We start from the raw sequence: 18,313 nt of genomic DNA, 5'->3' as shown, positions 1-18,313 counted from the left end.
GTGCCTGGCAGAGCACCCCACACTGTTTACAAACTGTGTCTGCCTTGATCCCACTCTAAAGTGCGCACAATTCATACACCCCGAACTCTTCGAAGATCGTCATTTTTGCAATGTATGGAAGAATAGCTCATTATTCGTGCACCGGCATATATGCGCACTTGTAGATGACAAGTTACATCAGTCGTGCCGCTTGGCCGCCTGGTCGCCCTGCACTGTGACCAGAAAAATGCCCACCCATGTGCGCCCAGCAGGGTCCCAAACTTGACTGACGAGGGTCCTACCAAGAAATCCAGTGTGCGACCTGCCATGGCATCATTGCGCCCCCACCTCCCATTCTCGATCGCTCGACGATAACATGTCAATTCACTGATGGCCCGGGAGATGGACATATTTTGGAAGATTCAGGGCCCAGAAAAGAACATGACGCATCGGTATCACGCCCTGGCATGCGCCGAAGCCCGGATCTCCACGCTATGCCCTGCACTTCGGAATCATGTGTGGTGCGGGTAAGCTCCGACAGCTCATCGCCTCGGAGGCGAAGCTCTTACTTTACGAGATTCTGCCCTGCTTCCCCCCTTCCCTTTCAGTCGCATCGAATTGCCACCCTCAGTCTACAGACGCCTGGCCCGTATTATGGCCCGTATTATCTCGTGTTGCACCATGCCCGCGACGAGTGAGTGTATTGGCCTGTTCCAATCAAACATCGGATGCTGCCGGCTTTGCATGTCTCGACAGGGCAGAGAGGACTGCGCAGCACACGTACGTCACCTTGTTGGTTTGAGGAAGCGCGGCGCACCGAACCATCCGATATCCCCAGTCCCATCCCGCACTGGCAACGCCGTGGTATCCCTCTTTTTCTTGTGCTAATGCGCGTGCTTGCCTTCATGCCCCTCGAAGGTCTATCGTCTTGCTGTTCTTGCCCAACAAGCCGCACATCTCATGATAGATTAAGGCGGTTCTTTTCTCAACGTCACGCATTGGATCCTGAGACAACGTTGTGCTAGATGTCATGTCATGGCATCGCGTGTCTAGGCTTGGTCGATGTCGTCTAGGTGCATTTGGACTGTCATGCAGACTGTCACGATCGAAAGCGTTCCTGCAGGATGCAGCGAAACCTGGCCCAATACGTATGTTTAGACTGGTACTGCTCTAGGGCACCACCTAGACCCAACACAAATCATGTGGTCAATCGCCGTTGCAGCTTCGGAGGCAACACCTCGTGGTGGCTCCACAAGAGACAAAGTCCTTACATACCTTTTCGCAAGTGACTGAAATAACGGCAATACCGTCCTGAATTCGGGTGTCAGTAGTACCGAGCTGTGTGACAGGTAGTGCAACGCTCGTTCCGGCCCGTTTCTTGGATCATTGGCTCCATAGGCTCAGAATCCATCCGAGGCGGGGGACGGGTAGGTGCCGGACGGCAATCTCACCCGCCAAAAGGGGGCATGTTTGATATGTATTGCGAGATGAAGTCTCGAACAAGATCTGGTGTCAGCCAACAAGGGATTGTACTCAATTTTCAACATGGACTCGGAGACTGATGGCCAGCTATTGCGGGTTTCTTGAATCAGTTGGTGAATCAATTGAAACACTTTTCCCAAGTTCAAAACAAGACTTCAAAAATTCTTGGGTCCCCTTGAGGTGTCATACATTGAGAGCCCTCTCTCGGATTTTGAAGCATATTGGAGGAGGTGGGGTACCATTTGATGCCTATGGACTGACTGTGTGACTGTGCACGACCCTGAGGGCCACCTGCCCCTACTCCAACACTGCAAAGAAGAGTGACGCGACACGCAATTTCTGTTACAAAGAAGGCTTTTCGGCGGCAGTGAGAAAAAGCACATTTGCCAACAGAATATAGTGACATTCCCTTGTCTAGGAGGTCTGGTTCACGTTGACATCTTCAGCTGGGTACACTTGTATCCAGGACATCCATGTTCTTTCAATGTGGACCTCGGCTGCGTACATTTAGCCATATATATATGGTCATATCCCACATCTCTTTCCATGCTGGAACATGGAAGACAGACTTTGGTGCAGAAAGCTTGGGTCAGGCCATGAGGTTCATCACCCACTTCCGTGAATCCCAAGCTTCAACCCCCTTCCGAAGCGCCACAGCACGTGCTGCACGTGACTGTCTCCCATCCCAACTGGCAGTGAAGAGAACCCACAACGTTACCAATGGCAGTGGCTGACGTGCCAAGGGGTTCGGCTCAATTCCATTGCTCGACCTCCCCGACCCTTCTGGAAGTAGGATCCTGGTCTGGCCCCCCCAGCAGAAATTCAAAGTGAACATCGTGGAGCATCCAGTCCTCGGCGACCTTCCACCTCATCTTGATCTACCTCCCCCCTTACCCCCTCCTCCTCAACCAGTTTCCTCATCATCAATCCATCCAGATCGACGTCTGCTCATCTGCTTGGTGCTTGCCATTCTCTTTGGCTCGTCTATCGAATCTACTCCATACAATTGCCACTACGCAATGTTCTAGGAAAGGTCAATAGCTACCTTCCCTACCCCAGCTTTCCCCCATTCACGAGCCAACCGCCACATCGAGAATAACATTCGAAAGTACTGCCGCAACTTTGTAAGTGAAATATAGTGCTGCTGCTCGCCTCCCAGTCTGCCATTTCTCTCCTCTACAGCCGTCAATTCTAATGAGAGTACTGGCCAGATCCCATAACCACCCCCCCTCTTCTCTAGCGACCCAAGTCTACCGGTATTATCATCATGGCCTCTTCCAGCAGCGACATCAACACGGGCGAGCTATCGGCCGCCCAGAAGTTGATGAACCAGCACGCCGACGTTCCCCACCACGTGGAGATCGAAGAGGTGCCTGACGAGGATCTGCCCCTGAAGGCTGCCGAGAAGCCCAAGGAGACCCAGCGTCCCAACCAGCGCCTCGACACCCAGTCCCACGACCTTTTCCCCGAGCTTGGAGCTGGAAAGGGCAAGGGAAGCGCCAATGTTGCCCCTATTTGGGGTGCGAAAAACACCAACGGAAGGAGCGCCTCGCCCGCCAACGGCATCTCGCGCACCTCGACCCCAGGCTCTGGTACCGGAACCCCCAGGGGCGGTGCTCCCCTGCTGAACATCCCTGGCCGTAACGTCGAGAACCTCGTCCTCGAGCCGCAGTACATTCTTCCGCGTGGCCAATTGCGCCGCCCGATTCCTGATATTATCAAGGACATCAACCGCAAGAGCCGTGCCAACATCACCATGTCGACCTCTAGCAACGGAAGACTCAAGTTTGAGGCCACAGGCCAGCAGGACGTTGCGCAGCAGGCCCTGAAGGATCTGGTCCAGCAGATTGGCACGACGGTATGAATTATACTCACGAGTTTCTTCCATGCTGTAGCTAACGCGTAATGGTTCGCAGCAAACGATCAAGGTTCCCATTCCCCAGTCAGCGCGTGCCCACATCATCGGTCGCCAGGGTTCCACCATCAAGGCCCTGCAGCAGAAGTCGGGTGCCCGCATCCAGATGCCCAAGCAGGATGAGAACGTGCCCCAAGATGATGATGACGACGATGCCGTTATTGACGTCATCGTGGAAGGCAATGCGGTTTCTGCGGCTGCAGCTCGTAACGAGATTCTGAAGATCGTTGGTGACCGCGGCGCCAGTGCCACGACCAAGCTCCGCGATATCCCCGCGCAGTTCTACCCCTTTATTGCCGGCCCCAACAACAGCCTGCTCGCCCCTTTCGAGACCGATGGCGTTCAGATTCGCGTTCCGCCGTACCAGGCGTGGGCCTCGGAGCCTCTCCCCGCTGTGCCCAACCCCGGACAGCGCCCTACGTTTGTGCCCGCCTCTCGTGACAACCACATCTCGCTTGCTGGTGACCGCGCTTCCGTTCAGGCCGCCCGCTCCGCCATCGATCGGCGTGTTCAGGAGCTGCACGACCAGCTCCTGATGCAGCAGGTGTCTATCCAGCCTGGTCGTCACCAGTTCATCATTGGCCCCCGTGGCGTCACTGCTGATCAGTTCTTGTCCGAGACTGGCTGTGCCATCTTCCTGCCTGACGATGGCGACAACGACACCATCACTGTCATTGGTCCCCCGCAACATATTGACAATGGCATGGAGCACGCCATGGACCTGGCGATGAACATGCAGAGCTCGTCGCTCGACATTTCACGATTCCACAAGAACGCTCCTGGTGGCGGTGCCCAGCACGCACGAAACGTCACCAGGTTCCTGCGTCACCGTGGCCTTCTCGCTCAGCTTGAGGAGGCTCACAACTTCCACGCCAATACCCCTCGTGCCTCCGATGGCGGTGCTCTTCCCTGGGAGCTGTACGCACGTGATGGCAAGAATGCCTTGAAGGCTCAGAGCAGCATTAGCAGCCTTGTGAACGCCTTCCCTCCCTCCAGACTCTCGGCCATTCCCGTCGACCCCTTCTTCCACGCATATCTCCGTAAGGACGTCACTCCTCGCATGACGCAGTCTCACGGCGTCCACGTTATCCTTCCTGGCGCCGAGGACAGCGATGGCCCCGTTCTTCTTGTGTTTGAGGGACCCTCGGCTACCGAATCCAAGCCCGAGATTAAGCCTGGTGCCCCTTCGGCCGACGAGATCAAGGCTTTTCAGCAGGGCATTGAAGAGGCGAGCAAGCATATCCTCGACATCATCAACAAGCAAGAAAACATTACTGCTGCTTCTGTTGACGTGCCTCACAAGTTCCACGAGCGTCTTCGACGCTTCATCAAGAAGGAGCAAGCTCAGCGTGCTGCTGATCAGATCCCCGTGCGCGTCTCTTCGACGGGCACGACTGTCACTGTCCGTGGTCCCGCTTCTGCTGTCACTTCATTCGAGACCAAGATCAAAGAGTTTGTTGAACAGGAGAAGCAAGACGACAAGGAGCGTGGTTTCACCATGGACTTTGACTTCCCCCAGAAGTTCGCCAACCACCTCATTGGCAAGGGCGGTAGCAACATCAATGAGCTGCGTGAGCGCTTCGACGTCGAGATCCAGGTTAACGAGGGCAAGGTTGAGCTGAAGGGTCCTAAGGCCAAGGCCGAGGCTGCCAAGGCTCACATCCTTTCTCAGGGCAAGGCCTGGGCCGACGAGGCGACGCACATCATCAAGGTCGACCCCAAGTTCCACAAGGACCTCATTGGATCCCAGGGCAGTGTGATCAACCGCCTGCAGACGAAGTACAAGGTTGTCATCAACTTCCCTAAACCTGCCAAGGCCCCCAAGGAGGACGCCGCAAACGCCGATGCTGCCAGCGATGCTGGCAAGCCTAAGCGTCACCAGGAGCCTGACGAGGTCGTTATCCGTGGCCCTCGCAAGGGCGCGGATGAGGCTCGCGATGAGATTCTCTCCTACCTCCAGTGGCTCAAGGACAACTCTTTCACTGCCACTGTGACTGTGCAACAGAAGCAGGTCCCTTCGCTGATCGGACAGGGCGGTGCTGCCCTCGATGAGCTGCGTCAGAGCACTGGAGCCAAGATTGACGTTCCCGGCGAGCGCAACTCCGAGACTGCCGAGATCCAGATCAGGGGCCCTAAGGCTGCCGTTGCTGCTGCGAAGAAGGCGATTGAAGAGAAGCGTGCTATCTTTGAGGATACCGTTGTGAAGACGCTCGAGGTCGACAAGAAGTTCCACAGGGACCTGATCGGGCCCGGAGGTACGTTGTGCGGGATGGAAGATCGAGACATGAAATGCTGACATATCGTAGGTTCTATTCTCCGTGACATCGTTGTCAAGGCTGGTGGCTCTGATGACCGTCGCGAGCTCGCGCGCACCATTCAGTTCCCCAAGCAGGACGCCGAGGCCAACACCGTCAAGGTCGAGGGTCGCACGGATGTTGTCGACAAGATCTGCGCGCGGATCCTGGAGATCGTATCCGAGAAGGAGAACCAGGTCACCGAGATCCTGGAGGTTCCTACCGACAAGCACAGGACCCTTATCGGCAGGGGTGGCGAGACCAAGCGTCAGCTCGAGACGCAGCTGTCGGTTTCTATCGATGTGCCAAGACAAGGCGACGGCAAGACTGGCGTGAAGCTTACGGGCAGCTCCGAGAACGTGGCCAAGGCCAAGGAGCACATTGCTTCGCTGGTCAAGGAGCAGGAGGGTGAGGCGCTGCAGGTTCCCCGCAGCCTCCACCATGCCGTCTCGAACAACGGCCAGATCTTCCGTCAGCTGCGCAGCAACCACCAGGTCACGGTCAGCCACGACGGACAGTCGGTGCCAGCCAAGTCTTCTGCCACTCGCGCCAACGGCGGTGCTCTGCCCCTGATTACGGACGACGAGGAGACGACGGCCGATGCTCATTCTTGGAAGGTCGAGAGCGTCGGCTCCACCGAAGAGGGCGACATTGCTTGGGTGCTGCGCGGCCCCCCCGAGGGCATCGAGAAGGCCAAGGCCAGCATCAACAAGGCGATCGAGGAGGCCCGCAAGAACACCACTGTCGGCTATCTGATCCTTCCCGACCCCAAGACGTACCGTTTCGTCATTGGTCAGGGCGGCAGCACCGTCAACACGATCCGCAAGCACAGCGGCTGCAGGATCACAGTGCCTCGCAGCGACTCTCAGGAGGAGGCCATCGAGGTCGTCGGCACTGCTGAGGGTGTCGAGCAGGCGAAGGACCTCATCCTGGCGGCCGTCCGTGAGGGTCAGGTTCCCCGTGAGCCCCGCGAGTAGAAGGACATTGTCCGAAAAAATGACATGGCTGCCGGGTCTCGGTCCCGGCATGCGACGAGTTGGCGCGCCGGGTTGTAGCATACAATGAGAGTCTTTCATTCACAGATTGCGGGATCTCGGCACATCTGGGCGTGCAGGATAGGCAAAAAATGGGTGCTCTCTGGACTTGGGAGATGGTCCACGACGTGGAGCTTGCCATGTTGCAAGATTGAGGAACCAGCTCGTCCGTTCGTCCAATCCAAGAGTTTACGAGGATCTTGACGAAAGGATCACATGAAGTTGTTAGTTGAACCGCATTTAAGGCGAAAAAGAAGCATTATTCCCACCTTGTCGTTGCCGTGCATTCTGTCGTTGCCGTGCATTTGTCGTTGCTGTGCATCTGTCATTGCTGTGCATCTACTGTAGATTTAGCTGCAACATGTGAGGTAACAACTGCACATGCAGAGAGCGTAGCCCCCGCCCCCCTTTGCTGCAGTGTGGCGTTGAGGGGCATCCTCCCCACGGGCAAGTGGTCTCTTGGCTGATTGGGGTAGGGTACCTCAGCAGGTAATCGCAAGCGAGGGCCAGGGTCATCACCGAGGCTCAGGGCGACAACGAGCTCGTGATTGCAAGTATTGGGAGACCTCGGCTGCATGTATGGAATGGATGCATTGAGTCTTGGCGAGCTCTACCGGCACATCAGGACGTGATTTGAGAGGAAGAAATCGACTGTGTTGACTTCATACGTGTACATTACCCCGTACGGTACCTTACCCAGGGAGCGTAGGGTTGGCTGTATTGAATTGGATCAAAGTGATAGGGTGCCGCCTAGACATGTTGAGAGGCTAGTCGCATGACCTGCGCCTCTGTTCAGTGAGCGGATCCCAACGCAAACTTGACGCAATTGCCTCGAATCCGGGGCTTGGGCGCCTGAGCCTTAGAGCCTGGAGCCTTGGAGCCTGGAGGTTGTTATACCTATGTAGGGGAGGGAAGGGGGGGCAAGCAGCCTGCGGCTTGGCGTTACACCACGGGCACCCACGCACCCCCAGCTCCAGTGAAGCTCCGTCTCCAGTGGAGCTCCGTCTCCAGTGGAAAGTCAGTCACCAGCCGACCAGCCTCCACTTCAGCCTGTGCCCCAACCCCAGCTTACCTACCTCTAAGGTACCTACCTTAATGCACAGCAGGTACCTCAGCCTCTGCCTTCCAGCTCCTCACCAACCCGAACTGGCTGGCTTGCCTCGCTTGGACGTGGACAGACTTGGCCCAACCGTCACCAATATCAATCAAGCCTCGCGTCGCTACCTGGCTCCCGGAACCTTGTCAGGCCTACTCCTCTTCTCTCCTCCATCTACTCTCTGCTCTTATCCCCTTGCGGATCCTCCACCATTCCGTCTCTCTCTCTATTTCCGAGCTCCAAGTTTGTCGTCATCGCCTTTGCCACCTTTGTCCTCCTCCTCAGCATACTCCTCCGCGAACCCGCCGCCGCCGCCATGCCGAACTACAAGGAGGGTATCATGCCCTTGTACCAGGTGCACAAGCCACCCTTCACGATCGAAGCGCCTGGCTACGAGAAGGTTGAAGGCGAGACCCTTCCTCGTCGCAGCCCCAAAGCCAAGGATGGCCTTCGCAAGCGCCCCGCCGAGGACGTCAACACCATCTACGACATTGTCAAGCGCAGCGCCCGCGTCTACCCCAACGAGCCTGCCGCCGGCACCCGCAAACTGATCAAGCTGCACAAGGAGACGAAGAAGATTTCCAAGAATGTCGATGGCGAGATCCAGGAGGTCGAAAAGGAGTGGCAGTTCTTCGAGCTGTCGCCCTTCTCCTTCCTGACCTACACCGAGCTGCACAAGTATATTCTTCAATTGGGCTCCGGCCTGCGTAAGCTGGGCCTCAGCAAGGGCAACAGGCTGCACTTTTATGCCACGACACAGTAAGCAGCCCGTTCCATTCTACGCGGAACCCAATCCCCCCGCGCTCATGCTCCCGAGACACCGTGACTGACCACCGACGTTACCCAGCCTCAACTGGATGGCCTTGTCCCACGCTTGCGGCTCCCAGTCCATCTCTCTCGTCACCGCTTACGATACCCTCGGCGAGGAGGGCCTGGAGCACTCCCTCCTCCAGACCGATGCCGACGCCATGTATATCGACCCCCAGCTGCTCAAGACTGCCACCAGGCCGCTGAAGAAGGCCAAGACTGTCAAGTTCCTGATCTACAACGATGCTTCCCACTTTGCCACCGGCAATGAGGTGGAGGCTTTCAAGAAGGCGAACCCCGATACCACCCTCTACAGCATTGAGGAGGTGCGCCAGCTGGGCGAGGACAACCCCGTTGACCCTGTCGAGCCCAGCCCCGAAGATCTCTTCTGCATCATGTACACGTCCGGCTCGACCGGCCTACCCAAGGGCGTGCCAATGACGCATGAGAATGTGTTGGCTGCCGTCACTGGCCTCTACACCAACGTTGAGGAGTGTGTCAGCCACAATGAGTACATCCTGGCCTACCTGCCGCTCGCCCACATCTTCGAGATGGTCCTCGAGAACATCGTGCTGTTCATCGGCGGCACCCTCGGCTACGGCAACCCCCGAACGCTTTCCGATACCTCCATGCGAAACTGCGCCGGTGACATGCGCGAGCTGCGACCGACCGTCATGGTTGGCGTGCCTCAGGTCTGGGAGACTGTCAAGAAGGGCATCGAAGCCAAGGTCAACAGTGCTGGCGCCGTCACCAAGGCCCTCTTCTGGGGCGCCTTTAACTACAAGACGTTCATGAGCAAGAACAACTTGCCGCTCGCGACTGTTCTCGACTCTGTCGTTTTCGCCAAGGTTCGCCAGCTGACGGGCGGTCGTCTGCGCTTCACCATGAACGGTGCCAGTGGTATCTCTGACGGCACCAAGCACTTCCTCTCCATGACCGTTGCACCCATGCTCACGGGCTACGGTCTCACCGAGACGGGCGCCAATGGTGCCCTCGGCGACCCCCTCGAGTACACATCCAGCGCCATCGGCCCCGTCCCCGCCGCCGCCGACATCAAGCTCGTTTCCCTCCCAGAGCTCAACTACTCGACCGACAGCACCCCGCCCCAGGGCGAGATTCTCATCAAGGGTCCTGCCATCTTCAAAGAGTACTTCAACAACAAGGAGGAGACGGAGAAGGTGATCACCGCCGATGGCTGGTTCAGGACGGGCGACATTGGTGAGTTTGACGCCGTTGGTCACCTCCGCGTCATCGACCGCGTCAAGAACCTTGTCAAGATGCAAGGCGGCGAGTACATTGCCCTCGAGAAACTCGAGTCTGTCTACCGCGGCAGCCAGTTTGTCGCCAACATCATGATCGACACGGACCCCGACAGCGCGCGGCCTATTGCCGTCATCGCGCCCAACGAAAAGACCCTGACCGAGCTGGCGCAAAAGCTCGGCGTCGACGAGGCGCACCAGCACTCTGACCGCAAGGTCAAGGACACTGTTCTGAAGGACCTTGTCACCGTTGGCAAGAACGGCGGACTCGGCGGCATTGAGATTACCAGCGCCGTAGTGCTCGTTGAGGACGAGTGGACGCCCGCTAGTGTAAGTTGTCCTTGCCCCGGCCTACGTTTTGGACACTGTACTAATGGCTTTGTTTTTTCTCCAGGGCCTCGTGACTGCTACGCAAAAGGTGAACAGGAGAGCGCTCCGGGCGCACTACAAGACGCAGATTGCCAAGGCATTTGGCAAATAAGCGGCTCTGGTGTACTGTGGTGTGGTGTGGCTCGTGATTGAAGCAGAGGCGGGATTACCTGGGACAGGATGAGGGCGTATTGAGTGCAATCTACTTATTGAAACACGGCAATTCGCGCAGCAAAACAACTTTTCTCTGGCGTCCTGTACTTATATTTGCTGTTTCGTGAAGCGCTTGTTGTATTGCACTCATGTCTGACACTATCGTCTGTCCCGTCTATGCATGGAGGGCCAGATGTCATACTGTGGGAAACGCGGCTGTGTTGCTACTGGAATGTAGCTGCTGTCATGGGGGTCCTTTTAGACTCAAGGGTCCGCCGATCACTACGACGGTGCCATGTTGAGTCAGAAAGTCTAAGCGCAAACCCGGCTAGGCAACATGGGAGAAGGAGGGGGCGTCAGAGTAAGAGCAGGACAAACACATGCAACGTGTCAACGGCCGGCCGGCGCATTGTGTCTACAGTAGCTCCCGCCACCATGAAGGTCCGAAAACCAGACCAACCTCATCCGTCACCTCTGGGCTGGGCGAGACCACAAAGGACGGGTCAAGCACCGCGAGCGCCTCTGTCAGCCAACAGATTGAAGGGATGGCTTCATACATCAGCGGCGGCAAGCTATACCACAAGAGGGGGGCAAACTGCATGGCACACTGAACTGAGAGCCATTGTCACTTTTCACAAAGGAGGAAAAAGAGGCAAAGAATCATCAAAGACGGGCGTGTTTTCCATCTTTCTTTATTCCAGTATTCACGTCAAACACCACACGGATGCAGCCACACGCTCAGAATGAAGACCATGCACCGCCGTCGCTTTCGTCACCGCTGCTAAACAGAGAAAACGGAGATCGCTCATCCCAGACGCCATGCTAGCGCCTGAAAATAAAAGTCCAAAGAGCAAAGAGCAGAGAAAGCAATGAGCCGGCGCCCCTCCCCTCCTTCTCTATCAATCAATCAATCAATCAAAGACGCGTAGATACCGGGTATTGGCCCTCGAAAGACAAGATACACACTAAACACACTCGGGTACGAGCTACGCGCACGCCCAACCATGCCCCTCGTGCTCCACGACGAGACGCCTACAGCTTGCCTCCTGATGAGCCGGACTGCTTTCGCCGGAAGAATGCCAGGTACGGCGTGTCGTTGCTGTTGCCAAAGATCTCTGGTTGCCTTCCGACCTTTGAGATCTGCGAGTCGTTGAGCTTGTACCACATGCTCGAGTCGGCCAAAGTCAAGTCGCGCGCGTACGTAAAGTAATGGCCCGACGAGATATCGCGCCCCGCGTGGATGATGACGGCGTAGCATTCGTATTCATACTGGGGCGCGGGATGCTCAGTCCGATCGGTGGGGATGCGGTGGTCAGCGGTGTAGGGTTCCATGTTGAGCTTGTTGAGGTTCCAGGTAATATTGCGAGAGACCTTACCCTCGGCAACGCTGAAGCGGCTGAGGGAGATGCAGAGAAGCTCCGGCAGGCGAGGGTAATAGACAGCCTTCGTGGCGCGTGAGTTGCTGTGGCAGTTGTCGCACTGATACCCATCCAAGACCTCCTCGTTGCTGTTGAGGCTCAGGCACTGCTCAAGGGTCTGCAGCTTGGGGCTGTCAATGTGCAGCATGATCGTGTCGACTGGAGTCCAGGATAGTGTTTTGTTGTTGCACTTGGTGCACGTCACCACTTGAGCCTGGACGCCCCGCCAGTATCGATCAATGATGGATTGATTCGCGACAGAATACTTGTTCCACCACTCCGAGGCGCCCTGTATCAGGGACTTGTTATTGCGCATATCAGGGCTATCGTACTTTTCCTGGCCCTCCTTGTCGCGCTTGGTATTCGTCTCTTGGTGCAGCGCATCCATGAGCCAGGTCATAAACTCGGAGGCATCTTGCTGGCGGGAACTGCCGAATTGCTGCACAGAGTTGGCGTTGCAGAGTGACAGAGAATAGTCCTGAAAGAGTTAGCTTTCAATCATTTCGCTGTTATTATATCCTGGGCTTACCATCAATGTTTGGGCCTTCATCACAGGGAAGCTGCCTTCTGCCATCCAGTAGAACAGGTTGGCAATGATGCGCGCCATCAACCGTGGGTGGTCACTCTTCTCGTCTGACTTTCGTGGCAACACATACAGTTTATCCCAGTCCTTGTTCGCCAGCTCTCCTCCGAACCCAGGCGACAGGCGTAGCGACTGGATCAGACTGTTGGCGTAGCACCAGTTGTGGGGGTTATTGAGGCCAGTCATGTGTTGACCAGCGCTCTTTGACTTGCTGATCAAGGCTTGCGTTGTGCTGGCTGAACTGGTGTCGGTAAAGCCACTGAGCGTTGGCTTTGCGGCGGCTCGCTGGGGCATTTGTGGCATGCTGTTGCTTGTGAGAGGCCGAGGAGGTTGTTTGGGCGCGCTCGACACCATGGACTGCTGGCCAGTGCTAGAAAAGTCCCTCAGGAGCTCTCCGGGCGAGCGTATGATGCGAATGGTTTGATCCTCGTTGCCGATTCGCAGATTCCACTCATCGATTTTGCCTTGGGGAATATTTTTGGACCCAGGATATTTCACGCGGCTGGTGGTCGGCCTGACGGATGCCTGCGCCTTCCGAAGAATGAGCGGTATGCTGCCAGTGTCCGACGTCGTCGCTATGTTTTGCCTGCCGAATGTGTCGGTCCACGCATCCAGTCCTCCATCCAGCAGCTTGGACGGGTGGGGTAGCTCTTTACCGATAGAAAGTAGATCCAGCGCACGCTTCAACGTCAACAGGACTCCGTCTTCTTTTTTCGATATATACTTCGGAAGTTTCGTTGAGCTTTCATCGTAGAAGACAACGAGGTCAAACGTGTCTCGCGCCCGGAAGAGGGCATTATCTTGCTCTGGCGCCAAAACCAAAGCTTCCTCAATGGTACTACCCGTCACGTCTTTGCGAGCGAGGGTGGATGGCTCGATACACATTATGTGCTGCGATGGTATGTGACCCTCGTCATATGCCTCGCGTGGCCGAACGTCTATGAGAAGCACGCGTGCAGTCTTTTGCAAGTTAAGCAGTTCGTCGACGGTGATCTTCTCTGTTTCAGGGATCGTGAATTTTGGCTTGAGCACGGTGTCTTTCTGTTGGGGTGTCTTCACTTCGGAGGTTCCTCCTGCGGGTATTTTCCCAACAGAAGAGTCTCCCGTGGAAGTGCGGACGGGTCCAAAGTAATCATTTGTTCCTGGGTACCCAGACTTCGCCGATACAGATGGTGGTCCAGTAGTATATAATGAATTGGTGCTTGAAGGCAGGGCGGCGGCGGCATCCTCAAGAGTCTTTCCGGTGGCAGGGTTGAAGATAGCTTGTGGCGGCTTGGGAAGGTCTGTATTATTTATGCCGGGTTGGAAGAATGATGGATGATCCGTCGTGATAGCGTGTGGGTGGGTTTTGATCCGAGGATCCTGTCCAGAGAAAGCACGAGGACCTCCTAGGTTCTTGAACCGTGCCTGAAGATCGCTGACGTTCTTTACCGCGGGACGGCCCTGCAGTGATGGAGGCTTGGGCTGGATGACAGGTTTCGGCTTGCCATTCGTATCAGTCGGCACTGATCCTGGCCCTCCCCACTCCTTTCGATTGTCGGGTTGCGCAGGGCGCGACTGGGGCCGCACACCACTCCTTTTGTTATCCTCGATAATGGAAGCCTTGATCTTCTCGAATGTAGGGTGTTGCTCGTTGATCTTGCTCAGAAGGTTGTTGTACATGCGCTTGAGCTCCGGGCGACCAGCCTGGACCGAGACGTATTCGGGATGTGTTGGTATCAGACGAACAGTGATGGTGGCGGCCTGGATGAACTCGCGGAGAGCTTCAGCAGGGCGACCGAAATCGCGAAGTGCCTCGGCGGACCTGAGACCGCCATCGGTTCTTTCGAGAATCTTGCGCAGAGGTAGCTGCATGTCCATGTCGACTGGCCGCGAAGTCAAGTCATCGATGTGTGGCAACGGCGTCCCACGGTGGTTAGCACCCATTCCTCCGTTGCTACCCATGGTGGAGGGTTGCAGAGCAGCGGAGGTGATCGAAGAGGTAGCGAAACTCATATCAGCCGAGGAAATCTTCAAGCAAAATGCAGAGCGCCCAGAACATGTCGTGATCGTAAAAAGGACGTAAATCGGAGGGGGACAAGTCGCAGCCGCAGGTTCGTTATGTCGGTCAAGTCGGGGTTTAAATTGAGATGCAAAGCGCTCAAGTCGCAAAAGATCACGCTGTAATCGTACGCATTCTTCGGAACAAAGGCGTGGTAGAGTCGTGGGAGGTTGCGCCTTTGTTCGCGATGGCTTGGCCAGCCTACAAGTGATGGTGTTGTCAAAGGAAAGCTGCCCGAGGCAGTGGCAGGCCTGCCACCTTCGATCTGGGTCGACAGGGGGGGGGCAAGGTTAGGGGAGGGGGGTTCCACAATGGAGAAGTGGAGGGGCGAGTGGTACGTCTACAGTACAGTACAGAGGTGCCAAGGTGACATATTCGTGCCTCAAGGTGAAGCAGCGCCCTGGAGCCTTGCTCCCTGCACTGATTGACAGGGCCTAGAGCCTGCCAGTAAGCCTGAAGACAGGCGGGGAGCCAGGCGCCCAGCGGGGCACACCACAATTAAGGAAGTCGAAGCACCAGAAGGTGACGCAGCCTGCGCCACAGAGAGGTCCCCGCTAGCTTAACAGGTACTGTATCATGCTGCCTGATCGTCAAGTGACCTGGGTTAGGTGGCAGGCAACGGGCAGCTCAAGAGGGGCGGTTGCCGCAGCACGTCGTCATCGCCTCGGGCCAACCACCACCGGAGGCTGGAAGCTGGCGGCGCCAGCCAATGAGCAACTTAGTCAGCTGGGGTACGGGGTACGGAGCAGGGTCAAGCTGTGGCTTTGAGCATCGCGGGCATCAGGCAGACTCCAAACGCCGAGCTTGACATCTGCATCTTCCAACTTAGGCAAACAAACTTCATTCACCCCCGACGCCATCGCCATCGCCATCGCCTTGCAGTTCGTGGAACACTTCGATCGCCTACTCGTACGCCGCACAATCTGCAGCTTCATCCCTTGATCACCCCCGCCTCTAGACGACAACGCTGCTCCGACGACCATGATGGGTTGGTGGTCCTCATCCGCCAACACGGCTCTAGACGAGCAGATCGAAAAGGCCACCAGCAGCAGCCTGTATGTTCATCTCTTGACATACACGTCCTTCTCTGTGATTCTAACACTTGTTTCCGCAGCGAGGACATTGCCCTGAATCTCGAGATCTCCGATGTCATCAGATCCAAGACTGTTCAGCCTAAGGAGGCTATGCGCTCTTTGAAGAAGCGCATTGGCAACCGCAACCCGAATACACAGCTGAGCGCACTCAACGCACGTTTGATCCGTGGTTCTCCGACGGAATCGCCAGGCTAACAACACTGAGCAGCTTACTGATACCTGTGTCAAGAATGGAGGCACCCACTTCCTTGCCGAAATCGCCTCCAGAGAGTTTATGGACAACCTGGTGTCACTTCTCCAAGCTGTGGGGGCGGTGGCTGTAAACGCCGAGGTCAAAGCCAAAATCCTTGAGCTTGTGCAATCGTGGGCAGCTGCTACAGAAGGACGGCATGACCTGGGATACATCGGTGAAGTCTACAAAACTCTGCAACGCGAAGGTCACCAATTCCCTCCCAAGACCAGTGTCTCCAGCAGCATGATTGATAGCAGCGCCGTAAGCCGGTTTTCTTCGATGATCGTGTAAGGGGCTCTTGCTAACTAGGGTGCAGCCCCCCGAATGGATAGACTCCGACGTCTGTATGCGATGCCGAACTGCCTTCACCTTCACAAACCGGAAACACCACTGCCGAAACTGTGGAAACTGCTTCGACCAGCAATGCTCGAGCAAGTCCATACCACTTCCACACCTCGGCATCCTCCAAGCAGTCCGTGTTGACGATGGCTGCTTTGCGAAGCTTTCTGATAAGAGCGGCCGCGGGAGTCAGGCAGGTGCGTCGCAAGACAGGACGCCGACTTATCCGCACAAGACACGGAGTACCTCCGCCATGCAGCCACGGAGCGCTCGAGCCGACGAGGGTTTCGACGAGGATCTTAAGAAGGCGTTGGCTATGAGTCTGGAAGAGGTCAAGGGCCACTCCAAGGGATACGTTGAGCCGAAAGTCAACGCCCCGGCAGGCGCAAACGCCGGTGGCAAATCCGCCGCCGCCAGACAGGCTGAGGATGACGATGATGACCTCAAAGCTGCCATAGCTGCATCGCTGGCTGATATGGAGGAACAAAAGCAGCGACATGCGGCCGCGTTTAAGGAACAAACGTTTACAGCGCCGTCTGCTGCGACATCCACTTTTGCACTTCCGAAGAACGATTACGAGTTGACTCCGGTGGAAGCCGAAAACATCAACCTGTTCGCAACGCTTGTCGACAGGCTTCAGACGCAACCGCCTGGCACGATTTTGAGAGAGCCGCAGATCCAGGAGCTGTATGACAGCATCGGTGCCTTAAGGCCGAAGCTTGCGCGGACATATGGAGAGACTATGAGCAAACACGGTCAGTTCACCTCTGATCAAAGTCGTAAGACTTCCAAACTAATCAGGCATGCAGATACACTGTTGGACCTCCACGCCAAGCTATCCACCGTGGTGCGATACTACGACAGGATGCTGGAGGAGCGCCTTTCCAAGGCATATCACCAGCACACCATTGGAGGCTACAACATGCCGCCACCCCGCCAAACCTCTTACCCATCTATCCAGGGCGGCGTTCCGGGCGCGGCCGAGAACTTCTACACTGGCGAGCCGCGACAGGACTACGGACAAGCGCCGCAGATGTACCCACCACACCCCCAGCAAACCCCACAGCCACAGTATGCGTCTTACAACCATACGAGCGCTGCTTCGGGTCCTCCTACAGGACAGTATCCCCATCAGGGAGTCCAGCGAACCGATAGTTGGAGGAGCGGGACAGGGCCTCCTGAAGGTCAGTACCCTCCATCAGGATACCCAGCCGAAGCTCCACCTACGCAAACGAATATACACCAAGGTCACGGCCAACCCGCCGAGACACCTTCCGCCGACCCCAATGCCGCGGCAGCATCATACTACTATAATCCTCAACAACCCAGCGCCCCATCATCAGCGCCGCCCAGCGTTGACCCTAATGCGTCTCCCTATCCTAACCTCCAACAGCAACAACACTACCATCAACCTCCTGGACCGCAACAGACGCCTGCCCCGGGCAGCGCGCCTGCAGGCCAGCCTAATCAGCATCAAGCTCCACCTTCGCAGCAGAACTACTGGCAGCCTTCAGTACCGCAGCAATCCTCGCAGCAGCAACAACCATGGAACAATCAGCAGCAGCAGCAGCGATATCCTGGATACCCGCAGGAGGCGGCGCCACCGGCCTCACAGGCTGCCCCAAAACAGCCAGCTGTGGAAGAAAGCCTGATTGAGCTGTGAAGAAGCAGCAAGGAGAAGGGCCGCCGAGAAGGGGCATCTGAGCGAGAATTGCGCACCGGGCGTGAAGATACTGTGATGTTCGTGTTGTGGAGGAGCAGGTCCTGCTAGTTAGTTGGGATCAAAACTGTAGTGCAGGCTACTCAAATAATTGCATTATCTGTATGAAGTTGTTTGTGAACTGGTAGATATTGTGAGTCAGCTGGGTGTGGGTGTGTTGCTAGTGTTTGTGGGAAGTGCAAGAGGGACAATTGGCTTGCAACCAAAATCGCGTTCGGTCTGCTTGATGTGCTGTTTGATTTCTCATTGTCTCAATGAGAGGACCTATTAAACGGCGAGATTCTGCCATCCACGTCCACAGCCGTTCCTTACCCAGTATAAAGTTGAGCCATCAGGGGTCTCGCTGACCCAGAGAGGCATCAGCGTCAGCTTTCACCCGCCAACCTTGAATTTCTTATCGGAGTTATGTGTACTTCGTGCCTTATAGGGACCGCGACCAGAGCCGCGGGCCTGAATGGGTTGCTGCGCAGCTACTGCCCTCATTCTTCACCATTCACC

The 18,313-nt window shown here is 56.3% G+C and overlaps 4 protein-coding genes across 4 annotated transcripts; 3 read left to right on the top strand and 1 right to left on the bottom strand.

Moving 5' to 3' along the window:
* Positions 1-2,728: 2,728 nt before the first annotated feature.
* Positions 2,729-6,647, top strand: VDAG_05524 (uncharacterized protein; the record flags this gene model as incomplete). The annotated part of the gene is made up of 3 exons (XM_009652419.1): positions 2,729-3,319; positions 3,378-5,631; positions 5,683-6,647. The coding sequence occupies 3 exons, from the start codon at positions 2,729-2,731 to the stop codon at positions 6,645-6,647; spliced, it is 3,810 nt and encodes a 1,269-aa protein (XP_009650714.1).
* A 1,469-nt stretch (positions 6,648-8,116) lies between these two features.
* Positions 8,117-10,347, top strand: VDAG_05523 (long-chain-fatty-acid-CoA ligase; the record flags this gene model as incomplete). Its single annotated transcript, XM_009652418.1, has 3 exons — positions 8,117-8,559; positions 8,648-10,196; positions 10,261-10,347. 3 exons carry the CDS (start codon positions 8,117-8,119, stop codon positions 10,345-10,347), a joined length of 2,079 nt encoding a protein of 692 aa, XP_009650713.1.
* A 1,073-nt stretch (positions 10,348-11,420) lies between these two features.
* On the bottom strand, positions 11,421-14,333 carry VDAG_05522 (ubiquitin carboxyl-terminal hydrolase; the record flags this gene model as incomplete). Its single annotated transcript, XM_009652417.1, has 2 exons — positions 11,421-12,284; positions 12,336-14,333. 2 exons carry the CDS (start codon positions 14,331-14,333, stop codon positions 11,421-11,423), a joined length of 2,862 nt encoding a protein of 953 aa, XP_009650712.1.
* Positions 14,334-15,271: 938 nt separating this feature from the next.
* Positions 15,272-17,758, top strand: VDAG_05521 (vacuolar protein sorting-associated protein; the record flags this gene model as incomplete). The annotated part of the gene is made up of 4 exons (XM_009652416.1): positions 15,272-15,485; positions 15,545-15,681; positions 15,761-16,017; positions 16,073-17,758. Exons 1-4 carry the CDS (start codon positions 15,412-15,414, stop codon positions 17,756-17,758), a joined length of 2,154 nt encoding a protein of 717 aa, XP_009650711.1. The 5' UTR covers positions 15,272-15,411.
* Between the last annotated feature and the right edge of the window lie 555 nt (positions 17,759-18,313).

This window comes from Verticillium dahliae, genomic scaffold (genome assembly GCF_000150675.1).
Source record: "Verticillium dahliae VdLs.17 supercont1.10 genomic scaffold, whole genome shotgun sequence".
In the NCBI taxonomy this organism is placed as follows: Eukaryota; Fungi; Ascomycota; class Sordariomycetes; order Glomerellales; family Plectosphaerellaceae; genus Verticillium; species Verticillium dahliae.
The sequence above is the reverse complement of the archived record's forward strand: the minus strand, read 5'-3'. Positions and strand labels throughout refer to the sequence as shown.